Here is a 22,471-nt window from a genome sequence, read left to right as displayed (position 1 = left end):
GTGCTACGCCCAAGAGTGTAGATACCAATTCTTCTTACCCATCCACACTTCTCCAAACTGCCCCTGGCCCAGTCTGCGCTCTAGTATGAGAGATTCACGGGGCACTTCCCACTCATCCTGCCACCAGGGCTTCTGAGGTGTTCGTGTCTGAGACGGCTTCACCAAACGAGTGCAGAGTCCATCAGCCTCTCCTGCACAAAGAAAGAGTACATGCTATTTCAACTAGAATACACTTGACCGCTGAGAAGATTTGATCTGATCAGAATGCTCTTCTGAAAGGATATCTGACTAATGGAAAAATGAATAGTTTGGAAAAAGGAAGGGTTTGTGTAAGGCTCTGCTGCTGCACATACGTGAATAATGTTTGACCAGCTCTGAAAGAGAGTTAAAGGAGATCTTGGTGGTGATGTAGAATCCTCCTGCATCCAGGTTACGGATTCTGTAGTGCTTGATGATGTCACCCTGCGTGTGATCCAGGTCCCTCACGGACAGGGAGAAACTACCTGAAGCACCAGAACAACAGGAGAACCCAGAGTCAGAGACTGCCAATTGTGCAAATACTGTTCCCACACATCCACATTCACAACTGTAAAATCTAGTAATTAGTTAACCTTAGAAGGTTTAAGGCAATTGGCATACTTGCCAACATCGAAAGATGATACCCTTCACAGTACTAGCACGTTTCAGCACAATGTGTTGACTTTTCAGACGATCCCTTACTCACGTATGAAAAATGTCCAATTTATATCAATGTTAAATTACGGTCTGGAACAATTTCGCCGTGATGCCATCTGGCCACCTTACAGGACAAATAGCATACTTTACAGCATAAGGGAAATTATTACAGGACTCTCGTTTACCTATATAGCACATAGGATTCTCCTCAGAACTTCTTGGTGCACAAAAATCTTATCTTTTGCAAAACTTGTTTAAAGAAGAATGGCTTAACTTTAACAGTCCAGAGGTAACACTAATCACCCTCATGTTGACTTCATGCAAATCACAACTATCAACCAGCTTCAGCAAAACAACAATAGTTATTAAAATTAAACCAACAATACAATTTTAAATAACAATTATAATTTTTCTACATAAGTTCCCTTGTTTTTTGACCAAACATACATCATTTATTCAAGAGCAAGGCTTGGCTATTCCACACAGCCACAATTTTGTACTTGATCATTTTGAGTTAATAGTACTCAAAACCAAAGTTAAAAGAATGTATTTATTTGAGTTATGATTCCAAAATGTGACCTTTCATGTACTGTTTAATTAGGACCACATAAATGTTTTTATTACTGACAACTTCAGGGAGTAACAACTTAGAGTAATGGTAACTTAATTAAAACTAGTAAGAATAGAAAAAAAATAAGCTGAAGTTGATAACTATAAGGATTTACAGTGAATTTCTAGAATGGAATTCAGAGTCATTTTAGAATGATTTGGAGGAAAGTAATTTAGTAATTTATAAGAAAATGTTCAGCAATTCATGTTGAATTTATTCTGAAAAGTCAAGATAGTCTTTCCTGCATTTTTCCCACTCCTTTTGGCCGATGAATTTCCATAAATGTTTCAGTAATTTATGGTAAATGGGTTAAAGAATTCTACAAATAATTTATAGACTGCTGATCAGGATTTATTTTTTATTTTAATGACCAATATTTGAAATTAATATATTTGTATTATAGACAGTAAATGTTATTATATATATTTTATTGTGTTTTTATTATATTATTTAATATAAACAATTATACTCAGTGTGCAAATATCTTCAATAATAAAAAAAATATGTACGTTCATATATATTATTATTATTATTAGAATTTTTGCCCTTACAAAACTCACAACGACAAGGGTTCTCACATTTTCCCCGCTCACAAAAAGCAATATCTATCTATTGAAGTGTTTTGAAGCTAAACAAAACTAGAAAGATGTATATTCACTTAAAATATTATATTTTCAATGACTGTGGGAACTCTGTATCTAACACTGTGAGTTATTTAAAATAATATCACTTTCATAGTGAATCTAGGAAAGAAAAACATTCTTCCCCTGAACTGTAATGGGATAGCATAAGCTTTGGTGCCTTCATGTTGTGCATTTGGTTTTCTGGGGAAATATATTTGACTATATTTTTGGCATTTCCTACCTGGTGTGGTCTCACTCTCTCTGATGAGGAAGGAGCCCTGTGTGTTACCAGGTGCCAGTAATTGCCTCATGGCATCGTTCCTTGAGAGATTTTTAAAGAACCACCTGCAATGCAACATATTGTCATTCAATGATAATATTCAAGTTTTAATATTATACGTCAAACTTTATACATTTTCAGTTTAAATGTAGAAAAGTTTATTATAGTTTTCATACATTCATCAGTACATTTTGTGTTTGTTCATCCATTGGATCATTAATTTTGGCTTTTGATTGACTGTAAAATTAATAAATTGGGGTGTTTCGCACCTGCTCTCAGAAGAGAGACTGAAAACACACAGATATATACAGTGTCAGCAGGTAATGGAGAGGTTTAATATAGTGATCTACATTTTAAAGTGGGAGGATATAAGAGAAGTGACGTCTGCCACAAGAGGCAGGGAGTACCCTAAATGAATCACACTTTCAGTAACAAGTTTAGGCGGCATTTCCCAGATCTCAATATAGAGAAACTGATTTGATCTTCTCTGTTTGTAACCCTTGTAACAGAATACAAATATTTTTTTAAAATACAAAATGTAAGTAACTGTATTCCACTACAGTTACAATTTAAATAATTGGTAACTATTGGTAATAGTTACATTCAAAATTTATTTTGATTACTGAAGATATTACTTTGCATTTTATTATAATTTGTTTAATTTAATATTTAGTCATTTCAGATGGAAAACATTTATACATATAAATGATGCAATCCAAAGTGTATTTGAACAGCGGTGAAACACTTTCTTATGATGTGCTACATTCATACGAGCAGACAGAGAATTACGTTTTAAGTAAGTTTGGAGTAGAAGAAATAGAAATAAACCTTGTTTTAATTGTCAGCTTTACGCTAGGCTAAAATGCTATTTCTAGTTATTTACCATGCATGTATTACCAGGCACAATAATGTTTTTTTATCAAGAAAATTCACATTTCATCATAATTTCTTTTTTCTAGTAAGACCTTTGATATAGACAAAAACTTTTATTCTTTATAATAATTTTCATATTGTTTTCCTGTAAAAATATCTAAAAATCTTTAAACAAGATCAATTTGATTTATATTGTTTTAGAAACAACACTGCATAAGATATTTAGGTTTTTCAGAGAATGTATTTTTAACATGTGTATTTTGTCTTACTGTACTGGCAGAGTTTTTATAGTCAAAACAAGTCAAAAAATCTACCAGTGCTGAAGAAGTAATCCAAAGTTTTTAGAATATGTTACTTGAGTAATCTAATGGAATAAATTACAAATTATATTTTACAGCATGTATTCTGTAATCTGTAGTGGAATACATTTCAAAAGTAACCCTCCCAACCCTGAAGATACAAAAGGACTTCTTAACAACTACAATTTTAAAACAATTACTCCAGGTAATTTATCGTTTTGCTAACTTCTACTGAATTAGAACGCCCCATCTCTTCAACCACACACCTTCTCTCCAAAACCCGCCCTTCAAAGACACATCAGCCAAAACAGAAAACGTAAAACGCAGAGAACTTTCTCTGACTGACTGAAATTGCCTTAGCTAATTGTTTATGTGCTGTTGCTCTCTAGAGTGCTACATGACTTACGGTTCTGTCTCCATGCTGTTCAGTTTCGCTACAAAATTTTGTGGTATATATCCCCTCTGCCCGGTAGACAGAGACTCTGCCATGTACCATTCAGGGTCATCCCTGAGAGGCAAACAAACAGAACACAATCAGACACAGGACAGTCTTAAAACTCTTAAAAATGCAGAAATTGTGGAAAATAATAGGAGTAACCTTGACTCTGAACTAAAATGTCTTTTACTCCTCGAAAATTCTTAAAGGAATATTCAGTACAATGTTCAGTACAAGTTAACCTCAGTAGACAGTATTTGTGGCATAATGTTGATTACCACAAAAAATTATTAATACTTTGTTTTGTGTTCCTTTTTTTTTTGTAACTAAGTAAAGTACTTACAATGAAATTGAATGGGGCCAATCCGTAAACGTTAGAATGCAAACTGTTTCAAAAGTATAGACATAAACAATATGCATGTTACCATGATTTTAGTGTGTTAAAATCACTTACTAACCTTTTCTGTGTAAAGATATTTCCATTTATACAACTTGTCAGTCATGATGATGTAATGTCAACAAACACTAAAGCCCTAAAATGACTGAGTAAATTATTATTTAAACAACTTTACAGCTCAAATTATACATGGGTTTTAATAGAAGAATTAATGTAATTAAAAAAAATTATAAGGTTCACATTTCTGCCTTCAAACACCATAAATTGGCCACATTCACTTCCATTGTAAGTGTCTCACTGTAACCAAAAAATTTTTTTTTAAAGAAAAGGACGGACGAGTCGAAATTAATTTATGTGGTAAACAATTATGCCACAAATGATGCACTGACTACTTTTATGATACTTTTGGGTCATTTGTAATCTTATAAGTGTAGTCACCGAGTGCCTTTGTATTGCAAAACCATCTAGGGATATTCAATAAAATATCTCCTTTTATGTTTAGAAGAAGAAATAATTGTATATGGGATAGAATGGCATGAGGATGAGTAAATAATGGGTGATCTGTTACATTAAATCAAAAAAAATTAATTGACTCTAAAAGATGTATGATATTTAGTAGCTTTTTTAAGTTATCAGCTGATCATTCATCAAATTATAATAATTTATTGCATGTAAGACTGTTAATTGGTCAAACCTATCTAGTTGCTTTACAGTGAATATCTGTTTTCAACATTACAATCATGAGAAAAAGCTTACGCATTTAGGATTTTCATCTTCTCCCCCTTCGCAAAGCCAAGGTCATCACTGTGACTTGGCTCATATTTGTATATGCCTACCACCAGGTTCTCTAGAATACACAGATTGCAATAGTGAGCTGTCTGATCAGAATCCATGTGGGTGTTCCTCCTGAACCCCTCAGTAAAACCACATGTTTACCACAGGTAAGTAGGGTGTTATCTCACCTGGAAGAGGAGATGATGGTGGAGGTGTGTACTGGGATGGATATGAAATCAGAGGATCAAATGACTGTGAAAGAGAGACAGAGAGTATAAAACAGACATAGAAGATCTATGAATCCAAAAAGTTATTGCTAGAAAACAATGCTTGCAAATTTTATCCCTTTAAGCTCTGAGGGCGTTTTTAAAGATGTCCTGATTTAGAGGCATTCCCAAAATTAAAGACTCTAAAAGGGTGAAGTGTTCGGCAGATTATTTTATAATATAGATTATGATCAATTCTGAGACTCCCAGCCTGTAAGGAACTGCTGAAGCTTGTGCCAAAAATGTACTTTTTTAAATAATTTTTCCAATTTTACATTACCGTACATATCTCTGGGTGTAAATAAGGTGGCTCCAAAGAATTGATTTTGTTTTGTTCCCAGTCATGTCAACTATAACTAGGCACATTTTTGTGTCGATTCAACAAAGCAATCAAAAGTAATAGCATTACAAAAATTATTTATCCCACATATTCAAGTGTCCAAAAACCTCTCCAAACAAATAAAAGATAATCGTTGTACATAAGGGCTTCTAAACATTCAAAAACAGTCACCAGTCACATGTCTCTCTGCCCAAATATGGATAACTTTTTGCACAGACCTAAACCCAATCTGATTGTTTAGTGTTCCGTGGCGCTATCATTACCAATGACGTCATCTGATCCAGGAAAGCTCAAATGTCTTCAGCCAGATTGCTAGATAACAGATGCTGAGAGATGCTGACATTGTGCTTTGTGTCAATTATCTAATGAGCTATGCATCCAGATTACCTTATGTGTGGACTCGTTTGAAAGATAATCGCCTCTAAGTAATGGTTTGTGTTATTTCATGTTCTGTTTATTTTTTGTAAAATTTTAAGCAAAAACACCTGCTCACATGAAACCCACTTAGCTATTACTCGCTATATTTTTGTATGTGTGTAAAAACAATGGGATTTTTGTATTCTACTCTTTAAGAGCTTTCCAACAACATGCGACACACATTGATTAGTTTTAGATTTTTGACGATTAGAAGTATGTTATTATTATTATTGTTGTACATTATTAAACACAAATAAATGCAAAGGCTCCCTATTATGTAAGCAGTTGGCCCATCTGAGGAAAGATTCATGGCTGGACAGACCGGCCGCAGTTGGAACAGATAAAATTCATTCTTAATGTGTAGTTATTTTGTGTTTCTGTTTCTGCTTCCGATGTTTCAACAGCAGTTATCAAATATATCATGCAAATTCAGATTAGCACATTTTCTGTTTTGCTTTCAAGGTTAAACCTTCAACATGCATGTGATCATTTTTCAAAAGGACTTGTGTAACAATTTTATACTGTACATTGTTTTGTTGTCACGTGTGTAATTTAAACCACAATGATTTGTGATATATGTGCATGTCTTTAGCACAAAGAAATACTCTACCACTTCCTTTCTCTCGCTGTCTCTCTCTCTCTTTCCTTCTTCCTCTCTGTTTTCTGTATCTAAGTCTCACATTAAAACTGACATGAGATCAAACTCTTCCCATGTCTCACAATTCTAAACAGAGTGATACGAAATTCCAAAAACTGTCACATTTTCTAATGCATTGCACAGGAGCACAAAGCCTTTCTGCATTAAATCTGGTGGACAATGAGTCAAATAAGTCTTATTTATTAAGGTTACATAATATTCACTACAGCAGATAGAAAGACCAAGACATACCTGATTGGGTGGAGGCTTTGGGCAGTTACACTCATCGCACCATTCGTCTGGATGGTATGAGAATTCATCATCAGGATCAAAGGAGCCGCAGTTCCCCATATTTACTAAGCATGAGATAATGGCAACAACTATAAGGATTATGACTGTATCAGAGATTAATAAATGAATATTTATTTACTGTTTTAGCAATAAGTTTAATCCTTCCAAATCCTGGGAAAAGTTCCAAAGATTGTCAAATGAATAAATACATATATTTTTTGTTTGTATATGCTATAATGTTATCCTTTTTATTAGTTTTTTATTACTGTAATTCAATTAAATTGTTTGAGAAGGCTCACATTTGAACAGACAGAGTATTCATGAAGAGTTTGTTCATCAATAATTTTATCATCAAACAAATCACAAAATTATTACTTGTATTAAAATATAATATAATATATATGTAATGTAATATAAAATAATATAATATAAAAATTTTATTTGGTTGATTTGATTTTAGATTTTTCTTAGTTGATTTAATATTTGAATTCAGAGTAAATGAGACAAACAGCACTTCTGGAGCAGATCTGTAAGGAGCTTTTGTGAATTCTAGACACACTTGTTCCAATACACACACACTGAGAGAACAGATGAATGAACAGATTAGGGATGAGGTGTGTTTTGTGTTTTAGCATTCAACTAGCAGGCATGTGCACCTGGTTGAAGGAGTTTGTGTAACTTAGCTTTGAATAAATATAAGTGTTCCTGGTAAAAATTGAAAATCGATGAATTTTAAAATGGTGTTTTACCAGGCCTGGACAAGTCATGGGAATGAATAGATTATTAAAAGTCTTGAAAGAAACATGTTTTTCTAGTTATGCTGTTCTCAAAGCACTTTCCTCAGCTCTGGTGTACACATTTCCTCAGCTAAATATTGCTCTTGTGTAAAGTTGTGTTGAGCAAAACTTTCTAGCACACTTTAGATGTTCAAATTGTAGGCGATTCACTCTTTTGAGTTATTTTTAAAGAACCGGTCAAAACGGTTCAAAAATTGGTCTGAATGATTATTGAATGATCATTATCCAATAGGTCTATATATATATATATATATATATATATATATATATATATATATATATATATATATATCCTTATCCAGTAATAATCACAAATAGCTGAAAAGGTCATGAAAAATCATGGAAATTAATTGGTGAGAAAGTGTGGGAGTACATTGATAAAAATCACTGTGCATAGGTGTTTATGTATGGATACACTGTCTCTATGGTATTTTATTAATATGCAAACTCACGTCCACAAGCCTTTTCATTCCCATTACACAGATAAATAGGTTAATATGCTAACTCAAATGTGCACGTCCCTGTGCGGTTTGGATCCGTGAGAAATAGCATTGGTCAGGAAAAGTGTAACACTTGGGGTCAAACAGAGCAGTATGAGCTCCTGGGACTGTTTGGGAGCGCAGTCCAAATCAAAGCAGGATCTCCATACAGTCAAGACTTTCCACTGACTACAGGCCAGTTCCTGACCCTACTTATCATCAGTGCAAATGAGTCTCGAGAGGTAAACGGCATGGTCAGATGTTTTGAGCTTGAATGAGCATAGTCAATGTTTGTGTGACATTGTCTCATTTGTTAGACTGAAGTTGAATAACTGTGCAAACTACAGCTGTCTATTAGCTTATTTATCAATTCACTGCTGAATTGAGGTACTGACATTTTAAAAGCTACAGAAGAGCAATATATAAAATTGTATAGAAGTGAGTTTGTTAAATGTATCTTAATGACAATTTGCTGCTTTTGAGTAAGTTTCCCACTGCAGGTATTGGGCCGATTCAGGCCTCAAGTTACTCCCTGTAGTATCTGTTACAGAGGATGTGTTTTTGTAGGGCTGAAATGAAGCCAAATAGACTAAATGCCTCTGGAATCCCACTGACATAATCACAGGTTTTTCTCTTTCTCTCCCTCTCACATGAGTTGATATGCCACTGTGTCTCAACATTCTGTCAGAGAGCAAACAGAAGTCAAACAGACTAAGTAAAGTTTTGATTTCACTCTCTGTGGTTCTATATCATACAGTGGTACCAAGCAGTATCGTTTGATGCTTAAAGGAATATTCCGGGTTCAATACAAGTTAAGCTCAATCAACAGCATTTGTGACAATGTTGATTACCACAAAAATTATACATTTTTTGAATGTATTTTTTAAATGCCAGAATCTGGGTTACAGTGAGGCAATTACAATGGAAGTTAATGGGGCCAGTCCGAAAACATTAATATAATCACTATTTCAAAAGTATAGCCATAAGACATAAAAAATATGTGTAACACAATACAATGTGATAAAATCACTTACTAACGTTTTCTGTGTAAAGTTATAGCTAATTTTACAACTTCATTGCCATGATGATGTAATGTCAACACTAAAATGACAGTAACAACTTTAGAGCTCAAATTGTTTTTACAGAACAATTAATTTAAGTGGTTTTGCAAAATTAAAAGCATCAAATTTTGGCTTTTAAAATTAGCCCCATTCACTTACATTGTTAGTGCCTCACTGTAACTTGAATTTTTGCTTTATTTAAAGAAAAGGAGAGACGAGTCGAAATTAATCAATATTATGCCACAAATGCCGTCGATCGAGTTTAACTTGTATTGAACCTGGAATATTCCTTTAAGCCACACATAAGAATTTGCATTTAAGTTGCATTTATTTTGAACAAATGTTGCACAAATGCTCTTTTCAAGCACATTTCAGGCCAAACTTTGTGGAACATATTTTATGTGGTTACTCTGCTACAACGCCTGTGTGACCTTGAGGGGAACTGACATTTTACATCGCCTAAAAGTCAACCTGAGACCAGTTGTTTAACAGAAATTGTTTCTGAGAAAAAAAATCTAATGTCATTGTTTGCAGATGTCATATTGGTTTGATATTTTGTTATCAATGATAGTCCTACATTTTTGAGTGTGACTTAAGTGTCCAAATACATATTGGGGCCAGTGTATACTGATGCTCTGCTGTCATGTCAAAAGCTAAGATGATCTGTTTCACTTTTTCTAACAGCCCTCTTGTTTAACAAAACAATTACTGTTTAGCATTTACCTTTAAGAACTTACACAATTAAAAACAATATGCACACAATCTTATACTAGTTTGACACAAATGATTGCAACAAAAGCATCTCAGTTACATGCTAAAATCAAATTGTAAACAATCAAATAAATAAGCAAAAAATACAAATGGCAACTTTTAGGTGGTACAAAAACAGGGGGTTTCCTCCTTAAAATTGGTGCACTGTCATTAATGAAATTCCCCTTATTTGAAATACCACAGATGTTTAACTGTGACAATTTTCCTATTCTGTGACTATAGAGAATTAAAAAGATTTGTCTGGATTAAATATTGTTGAATATGGCTTTTGAATTTGAATTCTGAGTCAAAACAGTGATGCTACAGATTTAGATTAAAATTCATGATATTATTCTTGTCTAAACATGAAGTGGAATATAAAACATTATAACAGACATTATATCTGATATGAAATTACTTTGCAAAGTTGAGTTACAAAATGAATTTAGATTATGAAGGAGTCAACAGTGTAGTGTTCTAGCAATTTCTATTGGAACAGAATAATTTTCAGACATGATCTCAATACATACTCACATATTTGTTTCTACTTTAAAACTGTAATATTTTAGGCCTGCTTTAAAAATAAACATAAATGAAATATATGTTAGTAATTGTTAAAAAATGTAAATAATTTAAATGCAAAATTTAAACGTAAAAGAAAGCAAAGACATAAAGGCTAGAAATTTAATTTCATCGCAAATTCTATGTGAAACTTTGAACAGTTCAATTTGAAATGTTGTTTGATTTCTTTCTTTCTCTCTCTCTCTCTCTCTCTCTCTCTCTCTCACTCTCTATCTGTCTATCTCTTTTATTATTTATTAACTTTTTTGAAAGTGTGGATGTTGTCTGCCTCATCCCAGATAGTCTCATGCTTGAGATCATAAAGTCTCATCCAAAGTATAATTTGTTGATTCAAAACAGGCTACTTGATTTTGCCTTTAACAGTTTGATAAGATTGACTAAATTAAACTCTTCTCTACCATTAATTAAGGGAAAAAATGTCAAAGCCTGCTTGGAAAACGTACCTTTTCTGTCGACAGACGTTTCAGATATCAGTGATGGGCCAGTTCAGCATGCATTGCCATGTTGTTAACTTTAAATTTTATGAAAAATACATTTTGCCACACAAAATAACCAAATAAGATTAGACAAACCAGCAGAGTGTGAGCCTCGCTCTGTTTCGAAGACATGTGCTGCTAAAGTGTCTAAAGTCATGTAAGTAACGTCACAGTTTGACTACCCACCTTAACACAGGCACATCATTTGTGAAGGCATCACTCAGACACACACGCACACACGCACACACACCACAGTGGTGCAGAGCAAGCTGATGATAGAGCTTCCTGTTGTTGAGGTGTCTGAGCTGATATTTAACATTTCTTCAGCAGGTGCATTGAGCTCTGAGCAGCTGGTGTGTGTGGAGTAAAGGATTCTGGGTCAAGACTCCCTATGTCACCTGTTTTTTTGGCGCCATGATGTCAAAGAGTGGAAACTTTAACGGCACTAATGGGTTTTGGCTTGCTCTTTTGCTGAAAAATAGCCACGGAATTTCACATTTGAAAATTCAAATTTGAAAGTGTTACATACATAGTGCTGCATCACCGAATATTCTGAGGCCTCTCATGCAATTTAAACTGAAGGCCTCTCCAACAGAAGAGTTTTGACTATAATATATGTGTGTGAATACACAAATGCAACCGGACACATACGCATTCACATACACACAAAGATATTCATACATACTGTACACACACACAGAATTATGGAAAAGGTAGATTTGGAACAGGAAACAGGAATAGGTTGATGAAATAAACATTTTATCACCAGCTACTTGTACAATATGATGATAAGAAATTCCATGTTTCTCTTGATTATCTGTCTGTGTCTCTCTCTCTCTCTGTTTCTCATTCTCTCTGAGCAGACCACACTTTTTTGTTGTGGCATCAGGCTGCAAATAGAGCATGCACTTGCAGGAAGTCACTGCCTAAATTTTCAAAGGAAATGAGGTACATTCTTAGCTTTTCTACTGCAGGAAGACTCATCTTAATTTACACACTTACACCGAACCTGGCTGTCATTTCTATTCATTTTGAACTACTGACCAGTATTTTCATGTGGTGAAAATCTCAGCAGAAAATTGTGTTTTTAATGTGGTTTTGGGGGGTTTCAATGATTGATAATATTGCTTATTTACAATCCATTGATTACCAAAGCTTTCCCAAGAAAGATGCAATGCATAAGGTCAAGGGTCAAAGACGAATTCTGGCAGGTTTTCTTGTTTTCTTTTTAGTTATCTTGAGTGAAAGTCTGAAACAATAGCATGAGTATTATTATAATTTTTTTTCAACACTTGGGGGTCTTTTGGTTTTGGGTTTTATTGGGGGTGGGGGTTTGATGGGTGCAGAGCATTTAAAAAGACAGTTACATATTAACAGACTCACGTGTGAGAAAAGCTCTGTAGTTAACTGATTCACTCATTAAAATGTTCCTTTGATGATATGAGTTTCTGAACTCATGCCTACTGAAATATTAGGCTGTATTTTTTAAGTTTTGCAGAGGGATGCATTCTAGAAAAAAAAGCTTCTTAGAACTGATGTTGGCCTGATCGTATTCTTCACGTGCACAGAACTGTTTTAGGGGTAATATTTTACAATAAGGTTCCATTTGTTAACATTAGTGAACAACATTAGTCAACATGAACTAACAATGAACAATACTTTTACAGTATTTATTCATCTTAGTTAATGTTAATTTCAACACATAGTAACAAATTTTTTAAATAAATAATTGCATTTGTTAAAATAAGTTAATGAACTAACATAAACTAACAATGAACAATTGTATTTTTATTAATTATAACAAAGATTAATAAATGCTGTAAACAATGTTATTAGTTTGATCATGATTCCAAATGCATAAACCAATGTTAACGAATGGAACATTATTGTAAAGTGTTGTAGGCTACATTTGGAATGTACAGTATGAGGGAAAGTGTATATTTTAGATGCTGTGAGTTTTTTTAAACTTAGAAGTTTTTTTTCTCCACAATTCTGAAGTCCTTTTTACCTTTGCTAGTACATTTTAAATTGTTCTGCCATGTGATAAAATGGATTTTCATGGTGTGCAATGTCTAAAGGTTGATGTTAGGTAATTCCATCTAACATTTAATAACTTTTAATAACTTTTAAAATGTATGTAACTAATGGGAACATTTCTAATTTGAGATAACACTTAATTGTCATTTTCAGTTTTGTTCAAGGTGATTAAATCATTTGTTTTTCAATAACTGCGCAATAAGTGAAAGGATAGTAGAGGGGAGTGGGTTCGTTTGTTTATAGAATCCTTGAGATGTATGAAAATGACAAATGTGATTGAAATGAACAAGCAATGCACACTTTTCTGAAGTGATTATTAATTTGTTACTGAAAAAAGCATATTGCTGTTTCAAATGTATTTGCATAAGTTGACCATTTTTGCCCTTTAACTATTGCCCCTATATCTACACTATACCACTACCACCCAGGAGCCCCCTCACCACCTTTTTAAATGAATTCTAAACAAAACAACCATACGTAATTATTTCTTTGTAACACAAACTACGTATATTGCTCCATCAATATTCAATATAAAGAAAAGTATTTTTCAATCTTAACACACTTTGAGACCAGAAAAAGCACATTTTCCTCAATAGGTGCCTATAGACCCACTAAACCATTTAAATATTCTACATAGTCTGTCAATCAATGTTCAAAAAAATAATAATTATAAAAGAATTAGCAAAATTATGTTTCAAATAGTTGTAGTGTATAGCACACATCAGGACATCAACTGTCCCAAAGTATTTAATATCAACCACCCTACCCTTTTATGTATCAGAACAATAAAAAAAATTCAGACATCAAAGGTAAATCTTCAGAAAGAAGAGAAGCGAGCTCTAACTTTTTGTATTCAGTTCAAATAAAATAGTTAATGAACACAATTCGAGGTTGAATGCAAAGCAGATGGAAAAACTCAACCTTTTTCTTTGTCCGATTTTGTGCTCAAGTTCAAAGTAGGTTATCAAGATGGTTTCATTTTAGCTTTACAAAGGAGAGTGACACTTCTATGGCAGTGTTTGTTTATTCTGTCTAAGGGGGTGATCTGCACTGAGCCTGTAGCGAAACTGTATCTGGAACACAACCAAACACCTTTTGTGTCTTCGCAGGTGACGTAAACTGAATCATGTCTCTTTGGTGGAGGAATCTAAAGCCCTCAGGTGAACTATTCAATGAAAGTAGTGAAAACCTGCTCAACATCACTCGAACCTATCATAAAGGTGCACCTATCATGATACGCAGCTCCACCTGTTGTTCTAGCCCCAAGAACCCACCATCTCAGCTTGTATTTCAGCCTGGCTTTTAGACATCTCGTCCTGGATGAAGGAACACCACCTTCAGCTCAACCTTGCCAAGACCGAACTTCTTGTAATCCCTGCTAACCCATCTGTTTACCACAACCTCAAACTTTATCTTGGTTCAAATATGTTAACTCCAACTAGGATGGCACATTTGCACATTTTGTCAGCCAGTCCTGTCACAACATTCACAATCGATAAAGCAGTTTGTCCTTTGTTTGACTCATTTTTGTGATGAATTCAGCCTATTCTGATACATACAGATAAATATCTTTGATGCTAATGATGCATCTATTTTCATTCATGTGATCAAACTGCATAATGACAAAAAAGTGCAAGAATCTGAACAAGCAAGATAAGAGCTTATGTGTATTGCTGCTCTAAACAGTTTTGATAATCTCACACAAACACACACACGCGCACACACACAAATATATTTATAAATTCAATTTATTTACAAATAAAAAAATGTTGGGCAAATATAAAGCAACAATGGAGTTTATAAAATTCATATATTTTAATTTATTGTTGTGAATGAGTAACAGTGAATGAGTTCTCCTTTCTTTTAGATTACAAAAATACCCTTCTTAACACTAGCTGTAAGGCATCTGTGGTTTATTTACAGTAGATATTTTAGCCCTTTGTACTAGAATAGTAAGTCATTGTGTTTGGTTTCACTTAACATGCTGATTACATTTTACTGTACTGTAGCAAAGTTTATTTAATGTAGTGTGATAAAAAAGCAGTACACAGAAAATACTATTTCTTCACGTATTAAGGTCCATATTCAGTGTCAATTTAAAACTTTATGAAGTTAAGTGCAGGTAATGTACACTGAACTCTATGAACACTTATTAAAATCTATTGATCACTGTGTAAATGGAAATTGCCCAACCATATATTTTATATATAAATCCAAAAATGTACCCTCACATCTAAACTGCAACTTATTCTAGATAAAACACCTTTGTTGACATTGGGCTTAAAAGAACAGAAACTGACATTAGCTTCTCATGAACTCATTAAAGCTCTGAGCCCTCCAGTGTGGTTATATTTGGGTTTACATTTTTTCAAATTATTACTTCATGTTCTTAATTGGTTTTAATTTTTTATTTATCTTTTATTTTCTTTCAAATGTATATGTAAAGCACTTTGAATTGCCATTGTGTATGAAATGTGCTAAATTTGCCATGCCTTTAAGAGATAAGTTGACAGAATGATTGAACACAAATTCTCACTTCCTCCAAGGCTGCTGTTCGGGACAGCAGCCAAGCTGACAGTAGTCTTTCCTCCCCCGAGCAGCCAGGAACACTGATGGAAATGTGTTCCAATTTTACATGCCTTTTGATGCCGAAGAAGGCTCTTCCTGATTCTCAGATATTTTTAAAATGTAAATATAAACTCTTTCTCAACTCTGCTCTAAATATGTCATGACATCACACTAGTGGTGAGTCCACTTTGACTAGTTCTGAAGTGCAGGTTGAATTGCAGTATATGAGATCTAGGTTGGTGCTAATACCATATAATATTTATAATATATAATTAATGAACAAAATTCAAGAATGGAAAGTGATATGAAGAAAACAATTTTTTTTTTAATTTGGAGTCCAACCTTAATGCTCAATTAATGAAAATGTTGGTTTCCAGTGCAAGAAACATCCCAAAATTTCGGAAGTGAGTTGTGTTGGTAAACCTTTCAACACAGCGAGAACCGTCTGGAGTTGAGGTTCATCTTTGTGAGACCGAGATGTTTAAGAGGGGTGGATAGAGCAAAGGCAGCTTTCATGGGGATGTCACACAGCAGATCAGACTCCTCCTCACACTCCTCCAGTTCAAACTTGGCATCATCCAGCATCTCTTTGTGACGGTGACACACCTGCTCCACCTTCAGCCTGTGGATCTCCCCCCGCAAGCGAATCAACTGACGTGCAAGACGGTTATCCTGCATCTGCATCTCCCTCTGAGGAGAGAGAAAGGGGAAGCTTATTTATGATATTTTTCATTCCCAGGAGACAATTTTATAGATTCCATAACTCTAACTTCACTTATCAACATAAAAGATTTGAGAAGTATTCAACAGGTTTTGTTATGACAAAAACACAAAAAAGAGTGTTTTATTTACTTTCATGTGATCTCAGATGGTAGCTTTACCTCCAGCCTTATCTCACATAAAACCGGCAAGTGTGTGCCGATTTTTCTTTAGCCGAAATCGTTATACATTGACCGAATTTGAAAACACTGCCCCAGAGGCTAAAGCAGTAAGTGATTCAGAGCATATAAACAAGTGTAGAAAAGATATAACAAGATATAAACAGACATCCATTTACATCCAGGAAAAGTTGCCAGAAACCAGTTGTAAAAAGCCCAAATCTAACCCTAACAATTAGTGGAGACAAAATGCAATGTTAGGGATAAAAGCACAATCTCCTTATCATGCTCATGATTGTTTACACAAATGTTATTACTTCTTCGTTTGAATGGGGATTGAACTGTGGTCTCCCATGCAACTGATGCAACACACTACCAGTCATGCCACAAGGGAAAGTAATTGTCAAAATATGTCTGATGGGAAATAGGGCATGTCAGTGAGTTGGCATACTGTTGCCGATCCTAGGGTACCAGAACTTTTGAGAACAGCATGCTGACTTCCCATGTGATCATGATGTCATTACCTCACATGTTGCTGTGCACTACAGCTATAACCAAAGAGTCTCTAAAAACCAGTAGTAATTATGAGCTTATAATTATTCAGAACAGCAGTCATACAACAGGACTGGGCAACACCGAATAATGCACACCTCTCTGTCAAACACCAACTCTGCACCTGTGTGGCATTTAAAGGGATAGTTCACCCAAACGCAAAGATTTTTAGAAGAATATCTCAGCTCTGTTGGTCCATACAATACAAGTGAATGGGTTCCAAAATATTGAAGCTCCGAAAAGCAAATAAAGGTAGCATAAAATTCATCTTTATGACTCCACTGGTTAAATCTTTATCTTCATAAGCGATATGGTGTGGGTGAGAAACGGATCAATATTCCTTTTTTACAAGTCCTTTTTTACAATCAATTCCCACTTTCACTTTCAAATTCTTCTTTTTTTTTGGCAGGGAGAATAATTTATAGTAAAAAGGACTTAAATATTGATCTGTTTCTCACCCACACCTATTATATCGCTTTTGAAGATATGAATTTAACCACTGGAGTCGTATTGATTACTTTTGTGCTACCTTTATGTGCTTTTTGGAGCTTCAAACTTTTGTACCCATTCACTTGCATTGTATGGACAAATTCTTCTACAAATCTTTGTGTTCAGCAGAAGAAAGTCATACACATCTGGGATGGCATGAGGGAGAGATAATGAAGAGAGAATTTTAATTTTTGGGTGAACTATTCCTTTAAGCCTGAATGGAACATGCCAGCTGTGCCCAACGTGAGACATTGCTAACAGATTTCAGTGTGTTATTGCTCCATATTTACATCTGAATCACTTGGCAAGATAGATGAATAGATACTGCCTTTGCCCGATTAATATGTAATCATGTAATCCATAATAAAGTAACTTTAATCTTATTATGAGTACTTTCAAATGTAATTTAATATAATTATAAATTATTTTTGTAATCTGATTCCATTATGATTTTTACATCAGTGAAAGCCTTCCATGAACATACATATTACGTGTTTTATATTGCCATATATGACATTTCTGATTAGATGATAGATAGATAGATAGATAGACAGACAGACAGACAGACAGACAGACAGACAGACAGACAGACAGATAGAAAAAGTAATCGTAAAAAAAAAAAAAACCGTATATTACCAGTTCGCTTCGGAGCCACTCTAAAGCGTCGTCTATAGTATCAAAGCCGCAAATGTTCTTATAAGGGATCCCATCTTTCCAAGTGTCGGATAGATTTGTGTCCTTCTCCACAGATCCGGAGCTGACATTTGAACTTTGTGTGGCATCAGCCCACGGGCGAGTCTGCAGTCGCTCCTTCCATTCCAGGTACGACGGTCTGCGTGTCTGGAGTTTGAGTTTCTTTGTCAGTGCTTTCACGCTATCCAAATCCCCCGATTCTCCATCGGAGCTTCCGTCTGCGCCCAGCTCTCTGAACTCCATCACTGGAAGTCTGTTTTCACTTAAAGTGGGCGAGACTGTGGCTGCTCAGACATGTACACTGTGTCTGATCATATGCACGAGGGATTAATCTCATTTTAAGAGGTGTGCTAAATGTTTATATAGAGTGAAAAGTGACCGCCCACGTTCTGCAGCTTAATGAAAATGTATCAGTATTTGGATCGGAGACACGGTCTGAACTTGTATGTTACGGCCAGACGAGTGTCATTCAACTGTCAAAGCATCACTGACCACCCTTGGGGTGTCCTTTCTCTGAATTTAAAAAAGAAAAAAGAGATAAACGCAGCGCCACGAACAGAGCAGAAAGCAGATTTTTCGAGACGCCCTTTTAAAAAGTTTAAGTTCTTTTGAATTACACACGGCGTCTTAAAACCCTGAAAAAATATAGCGAGTTTTGGCGCACTGACAGACGTCTGAAAAAAACGCGTTTGGTGCGAATGGCTCCTCAATAAACAATTAGGCTGAGGTAAATTTGTTTTATTTATTGAACAGACACGTTTCATAAAACTATTTGGTTTCACAACGAAAATTATGATATGACAAAGGCATTAAATTAAATTATGACCAACAAGGGGCTACTGAAAATAATCTTCATGTAAAGTAGGCTAGGTATATTTAAATGCGACAGCACACAGACTCACTTGAGGTTTGCTCGTTTTTGATGTACAGCTAAATGTCTCCATCTTTCGCTCATGGTGAGGAAACGGTGAAAAAATGAGCGCCTTTAGGGATAAACAAGTAATGACATGCTAACTGGCTAAACGGGTTTGTGCCATTATAGCTGTATTATTATCATTAATTATATATTAATCGGTTTTAATTTTTTTAATGCGGACCAAACGGGTTAATTTTCCATTTAAATATGTCCAATATATAATGTAAAAAGAATATTTCATCCCAACGGATCCTTAATAAAAGCGTAAATCTAGTAAATGTTGGCTGCCCCGACGTTGTAAAAAACAGTAGACTACACATAAAGCTAGCTTGGACCTAAAGCTTGACATAAAACAGATGTTAAATAAGATGTTGCATAAAATAATTTTATTTAACATAACATTTTAATGGAATTTATTACATTTTAATTTAATGTTAATATACACTCACTGTGCACTTTATCAGGAATAAAGTGCCGGACGTGGTCTTCTGCTGTTGTAGCCCATCGGCCTCAAGGTGTGACATGTGCATTCTGAGATGTACAATACAATTGTACAGAGTGGTTATCTGAGTTACCATAGCTTTTAACCAGTCTGGCCATTCACCTTGACCTCTCTCAACACAAGGTTTTTCCAACAGCAAAACTGCCTCTCACTGGATGTTTTTGGTTTTGACACCATTCTGAGTAAATTCTAGAGATTGTTGTGCATGAAAATCTCAGAAGATCAGCAGCACTTAAAGAAATACTCAAACCAGCCCATCTGGCACCAACAAACATGACATGGTCGAAATCACTGAGATCACATTTTTTTTCCCATTCTAATGGTTGATGAGAACATTAACTGAAGTTCCTGACCTGTATCTGCTTGATTTTATGCATTGCACTGCTGGCACACGATTGGCTGATTAGATAATCTCGTGAATAAATTGGTGTACAGGTCTTCTTAATAAATCTCTCAGTAAGTGTATGTAAAATAATTTCATTTAATATTGGCATTGCATTACAAAAGCACTGCATTGAATGGACATTTATAAATCAACTAGCTTAGCACATCAACCTAAAAAACAAAAAAATATCAATATAAAATAACAGACAATAAATTTGAAATGTGGATATTTGCTGCCTTGTCTATTTTGACATAGGCCTACTGTAATATTCATAGTAGTATTTGCCAATCAGATTCATGAAAGTGGTGGTCACTTCAAAACATGAAAGCTAAAATATCCCAAATTCATTCATAACAAGAAAGGTGAACATGAACATTTTATGAATACGACATAAAATAACTAAATGAAGAGGGCTGGACTACTGGATCATTGAGGCTATGGTAAAGGAAATTAAAGCAGATAAGCAAACAAACATCTTATCAGTCTTCCAATCAGACAGACACACCTACACTGTAAAAAAAAAACTTTTTTTTTTTTTTACAGTTTTTGCCAATAAATTTTACAGTGTTTTCCCTGTTTTTTTAAATGACAGAAATGTTTTATTACAATTACAACAAAAAACTGTTAATTGACATGTGTAACATAATTTATCAGAGAAACTATGTATAAATGGAATACACTACATATCTGATTTTAACAGATTTTCAATGATAATTTTAACAAAACTAACCGTAAAAATAAAGTTTTTTTTATTAACCTGCTGGCCTCTTTTAACACATGAAATGAAATACTGTAACAACTGTGTCCATTTCTGACACCCCTTAGTTTGTCACAGATTATCAGAGATCTGTTAAAAAGAGAGATTGAAAGTATATTTACTTTCAATAAAATAAGTTTAGCTGTTTAAAAAAAAAGACCGTTGAAATTTAAATAATAAGCTACGAAAACCAATGCAAAAGAAAAATCACAAACCTCTGTGTTCAGCAAATCATTTTCAGGGCAATAATTATTTAAGCCAATCAGAACTGACACCACTGCGAAGTGGGTGCACGCAGAAAGAAGCGCGCGACATGAAGGATGAAGACAGTGGCGCGTTGGTGAAATATTCTGCTGTTTTCGAGGAAGCAACACGTGTGAGAGGTAACGTCACGTTAGCTAAACTGCAAAAAAAGTTTAAGTACTGTTATAAAAACATTGTGTGTGTATATATATTTATATTATCTGTACTTAAACTTTTTTTTTATCATTCTTTAAAGATAAATTGTCTGTGTTTTAGAGGTGTAGGCCTATGACTGTATTTTAACAATTAATGTATGTTAAAATTAAAAGATTTCATAGTATTATAAGGAGATTTTTGTGTAGAATAACAGTAATAAACCGTAATTATAGGATAAGAAATTACTGTTTTTTTACAGTGTGTATCTGTTTTTTTCCTGACAGTATTTTTCTGTTTTTAAACAGACATTTTCTGGCGCCCCTGCTGCCAGAAAATTACCGTTGTTTTACGGGGTTTTTTTTTTACAGTGCACACCATCTCACCTTCTCAAACGTGACCTGCACCAAAATCACAACATTGCTGTGGTGTATCCGGAGTTAAAAGGAAAGTATATATTAAAGTTAATAATGTCAATAATAGGGATTTTCATGGTATTTAACCTTTAGAATTAAGAGTTTACTTTCCGATTGGTTATCGCGGGAGCGAATCGAAGGTCCCGTGGATAAACAAGTGGTCGGAGCGGTGAATGCTCGGGAGTGTAATCGTTCTGAGCTGTGTTTGTGCATGCTGTCGCGTGATAATGACTACGGTGTCCTTAGCGCTACAAGAGGCCAAACTTGCTGACGGGCTGCCCACACTGGATTTATATTGTATTGTTAGTTTAGCTGAGCTAGGGATTACTCTGAGGACTTCATTGGCCAGCCCAGTGAGATGTTATTGTTTGTTTGTTGTGTAAGATAATTTAACCCAGGTAATTCACTATAAAGGAAATATGTCTCATAACACATAACTTAGCATAATATAGTTGAAATAGCTAAAGTTATCTGTTCATACATATTAAATAACTGAGACAAATGAACTGTGACATGTGTTGCCATTTAATTGTTCATGCTGGTTCAACTTCAGGCAATTCTTCAGAGAATATAATCTTCTCACATTAACCCAATTCAACATTGAGCTGTCTGTAACTGTGTTTAAAAGGTTTAAATGTTACATTTAACATAAACATGTAAATTCAACACACATAGTGCTGCACAGTAAATAAAACTGGGTGATCATTGATGCTGTCTAATGTAGAAGATACACGGGAAAAAGTGGAAACCTGCTATTGTTATTGTAAATAGTGCTAATAGACAGTCTGCCAAAAACACTTCAACAAACACGCCTGTTTA

General features: G+C 34.5%; 2 protein-coding genes across 3 annotated transcripts in view; both read right to left on the bottom strand.

Moving 5' to 3' along the window:
- Positions 1–11,352, bottom strand: part of LOC127656700 (tyrosine-protein kinase Lck-like) — a 35,146-nt gene extending 23,794 nt beyond the window's left edge. The window contains exons 1-8 of one of the 2 annotated variants that reach the window (XM_052145149.1): positions 11,250–11,352; positions 6,880–6,983; positions 5,156–5,219; positions 4,950–5,040; positions 3,767–3,868; positions 2,150–2,253; positions 354–503; positions 39–191 (exon numbers count right to left, since the gene is read on the bottom strand). In XM_052145149.1, coding sequence (XP_052001109.1) covers positions 39–191; positions 354–503; positions 2,150–2,253; positions 3,767–3,868; positions 4,950–5,040; positions 5,156–5,219; positions 6,880–6,978 — 763 coding nt within the window. In that variant the 5' untranslated portion in view covers positions 6,979–6,983; positions 11,250–11,352. Of the gene's footprint in view, positions 1–38; positions 192–353; positions 504–2,149; positions 2,254–3,766; positions 3,869–4,949; positions 5,041–5,155; positions 5,220–6,879; positions 6,984–11,030; positions 11,203–11,249 lie in introns of those variants that run through there. The other variant, XM_052145148.1, reaches the window with a different exon arrangement.
- Positions 11,353–14,876: 3,524 nt separating this feature from the next.
- On the bottom strand, positions 14,877–18,595 carry LOC127657205 (protein FAM167A-like). The gene is made up of 2 exons (XM_052145895.1): positions 18,224–18,595; positions 14,877–16,358 (listed from the first exon to the last, which is right to left on the bottom strand). The coding sequence occupies exons 1-2, from the start codon at positions 18,521–18,523 to the stop codon at positions 16,095–16,097; spliced, it is 564 nt and encodes a 187-aa protein (XP_052001855.1). The 5' UTR covers positions 18,524–18,595; the 3' UTR covers positions 14,877–16,094.
- Positions 18,596–22,471: the final 3,876 nt, after the last annotated feature.

Source organism: Xyrauchen texanus, chromosome 16, assembly GCF_025860055.1.
Source record: "Xyrauchen texanus isolate HMW12.3.18 chromosome 16, RBS_HiC_50CHRs, whole genome shotgun sequence".
In the NCBI taxonomy this organism is placed as follows: domain Eukaryota; kingdom Metazoa; phylum Chordata; class Actinopteri; order Cypriniformes; family Catostomidae; genus Xyrauchen; species Xyrauchen texanus.
Note: the sequence above shows the minus strand (reverse complement) of the source record. Positions and strands in the feature narration are given on the sequence as shown.

Coding starts and splice junctions, on each gene's coding strand:
- LOC127657205 (XM_052145895.1), bottom strand. CDS start 18,523: ATGGAGTTCAGAGAGCTGGGCGCAGACGGAAGCTCCGATGGAGAATCG. Junction 16,359..18,223: donor AGTGGCTCCGAAGCGAACTG/GTAATATACGGT, acceptor CTCTCTCCTCAG/AGGGAGATGCAGATGCAGGA.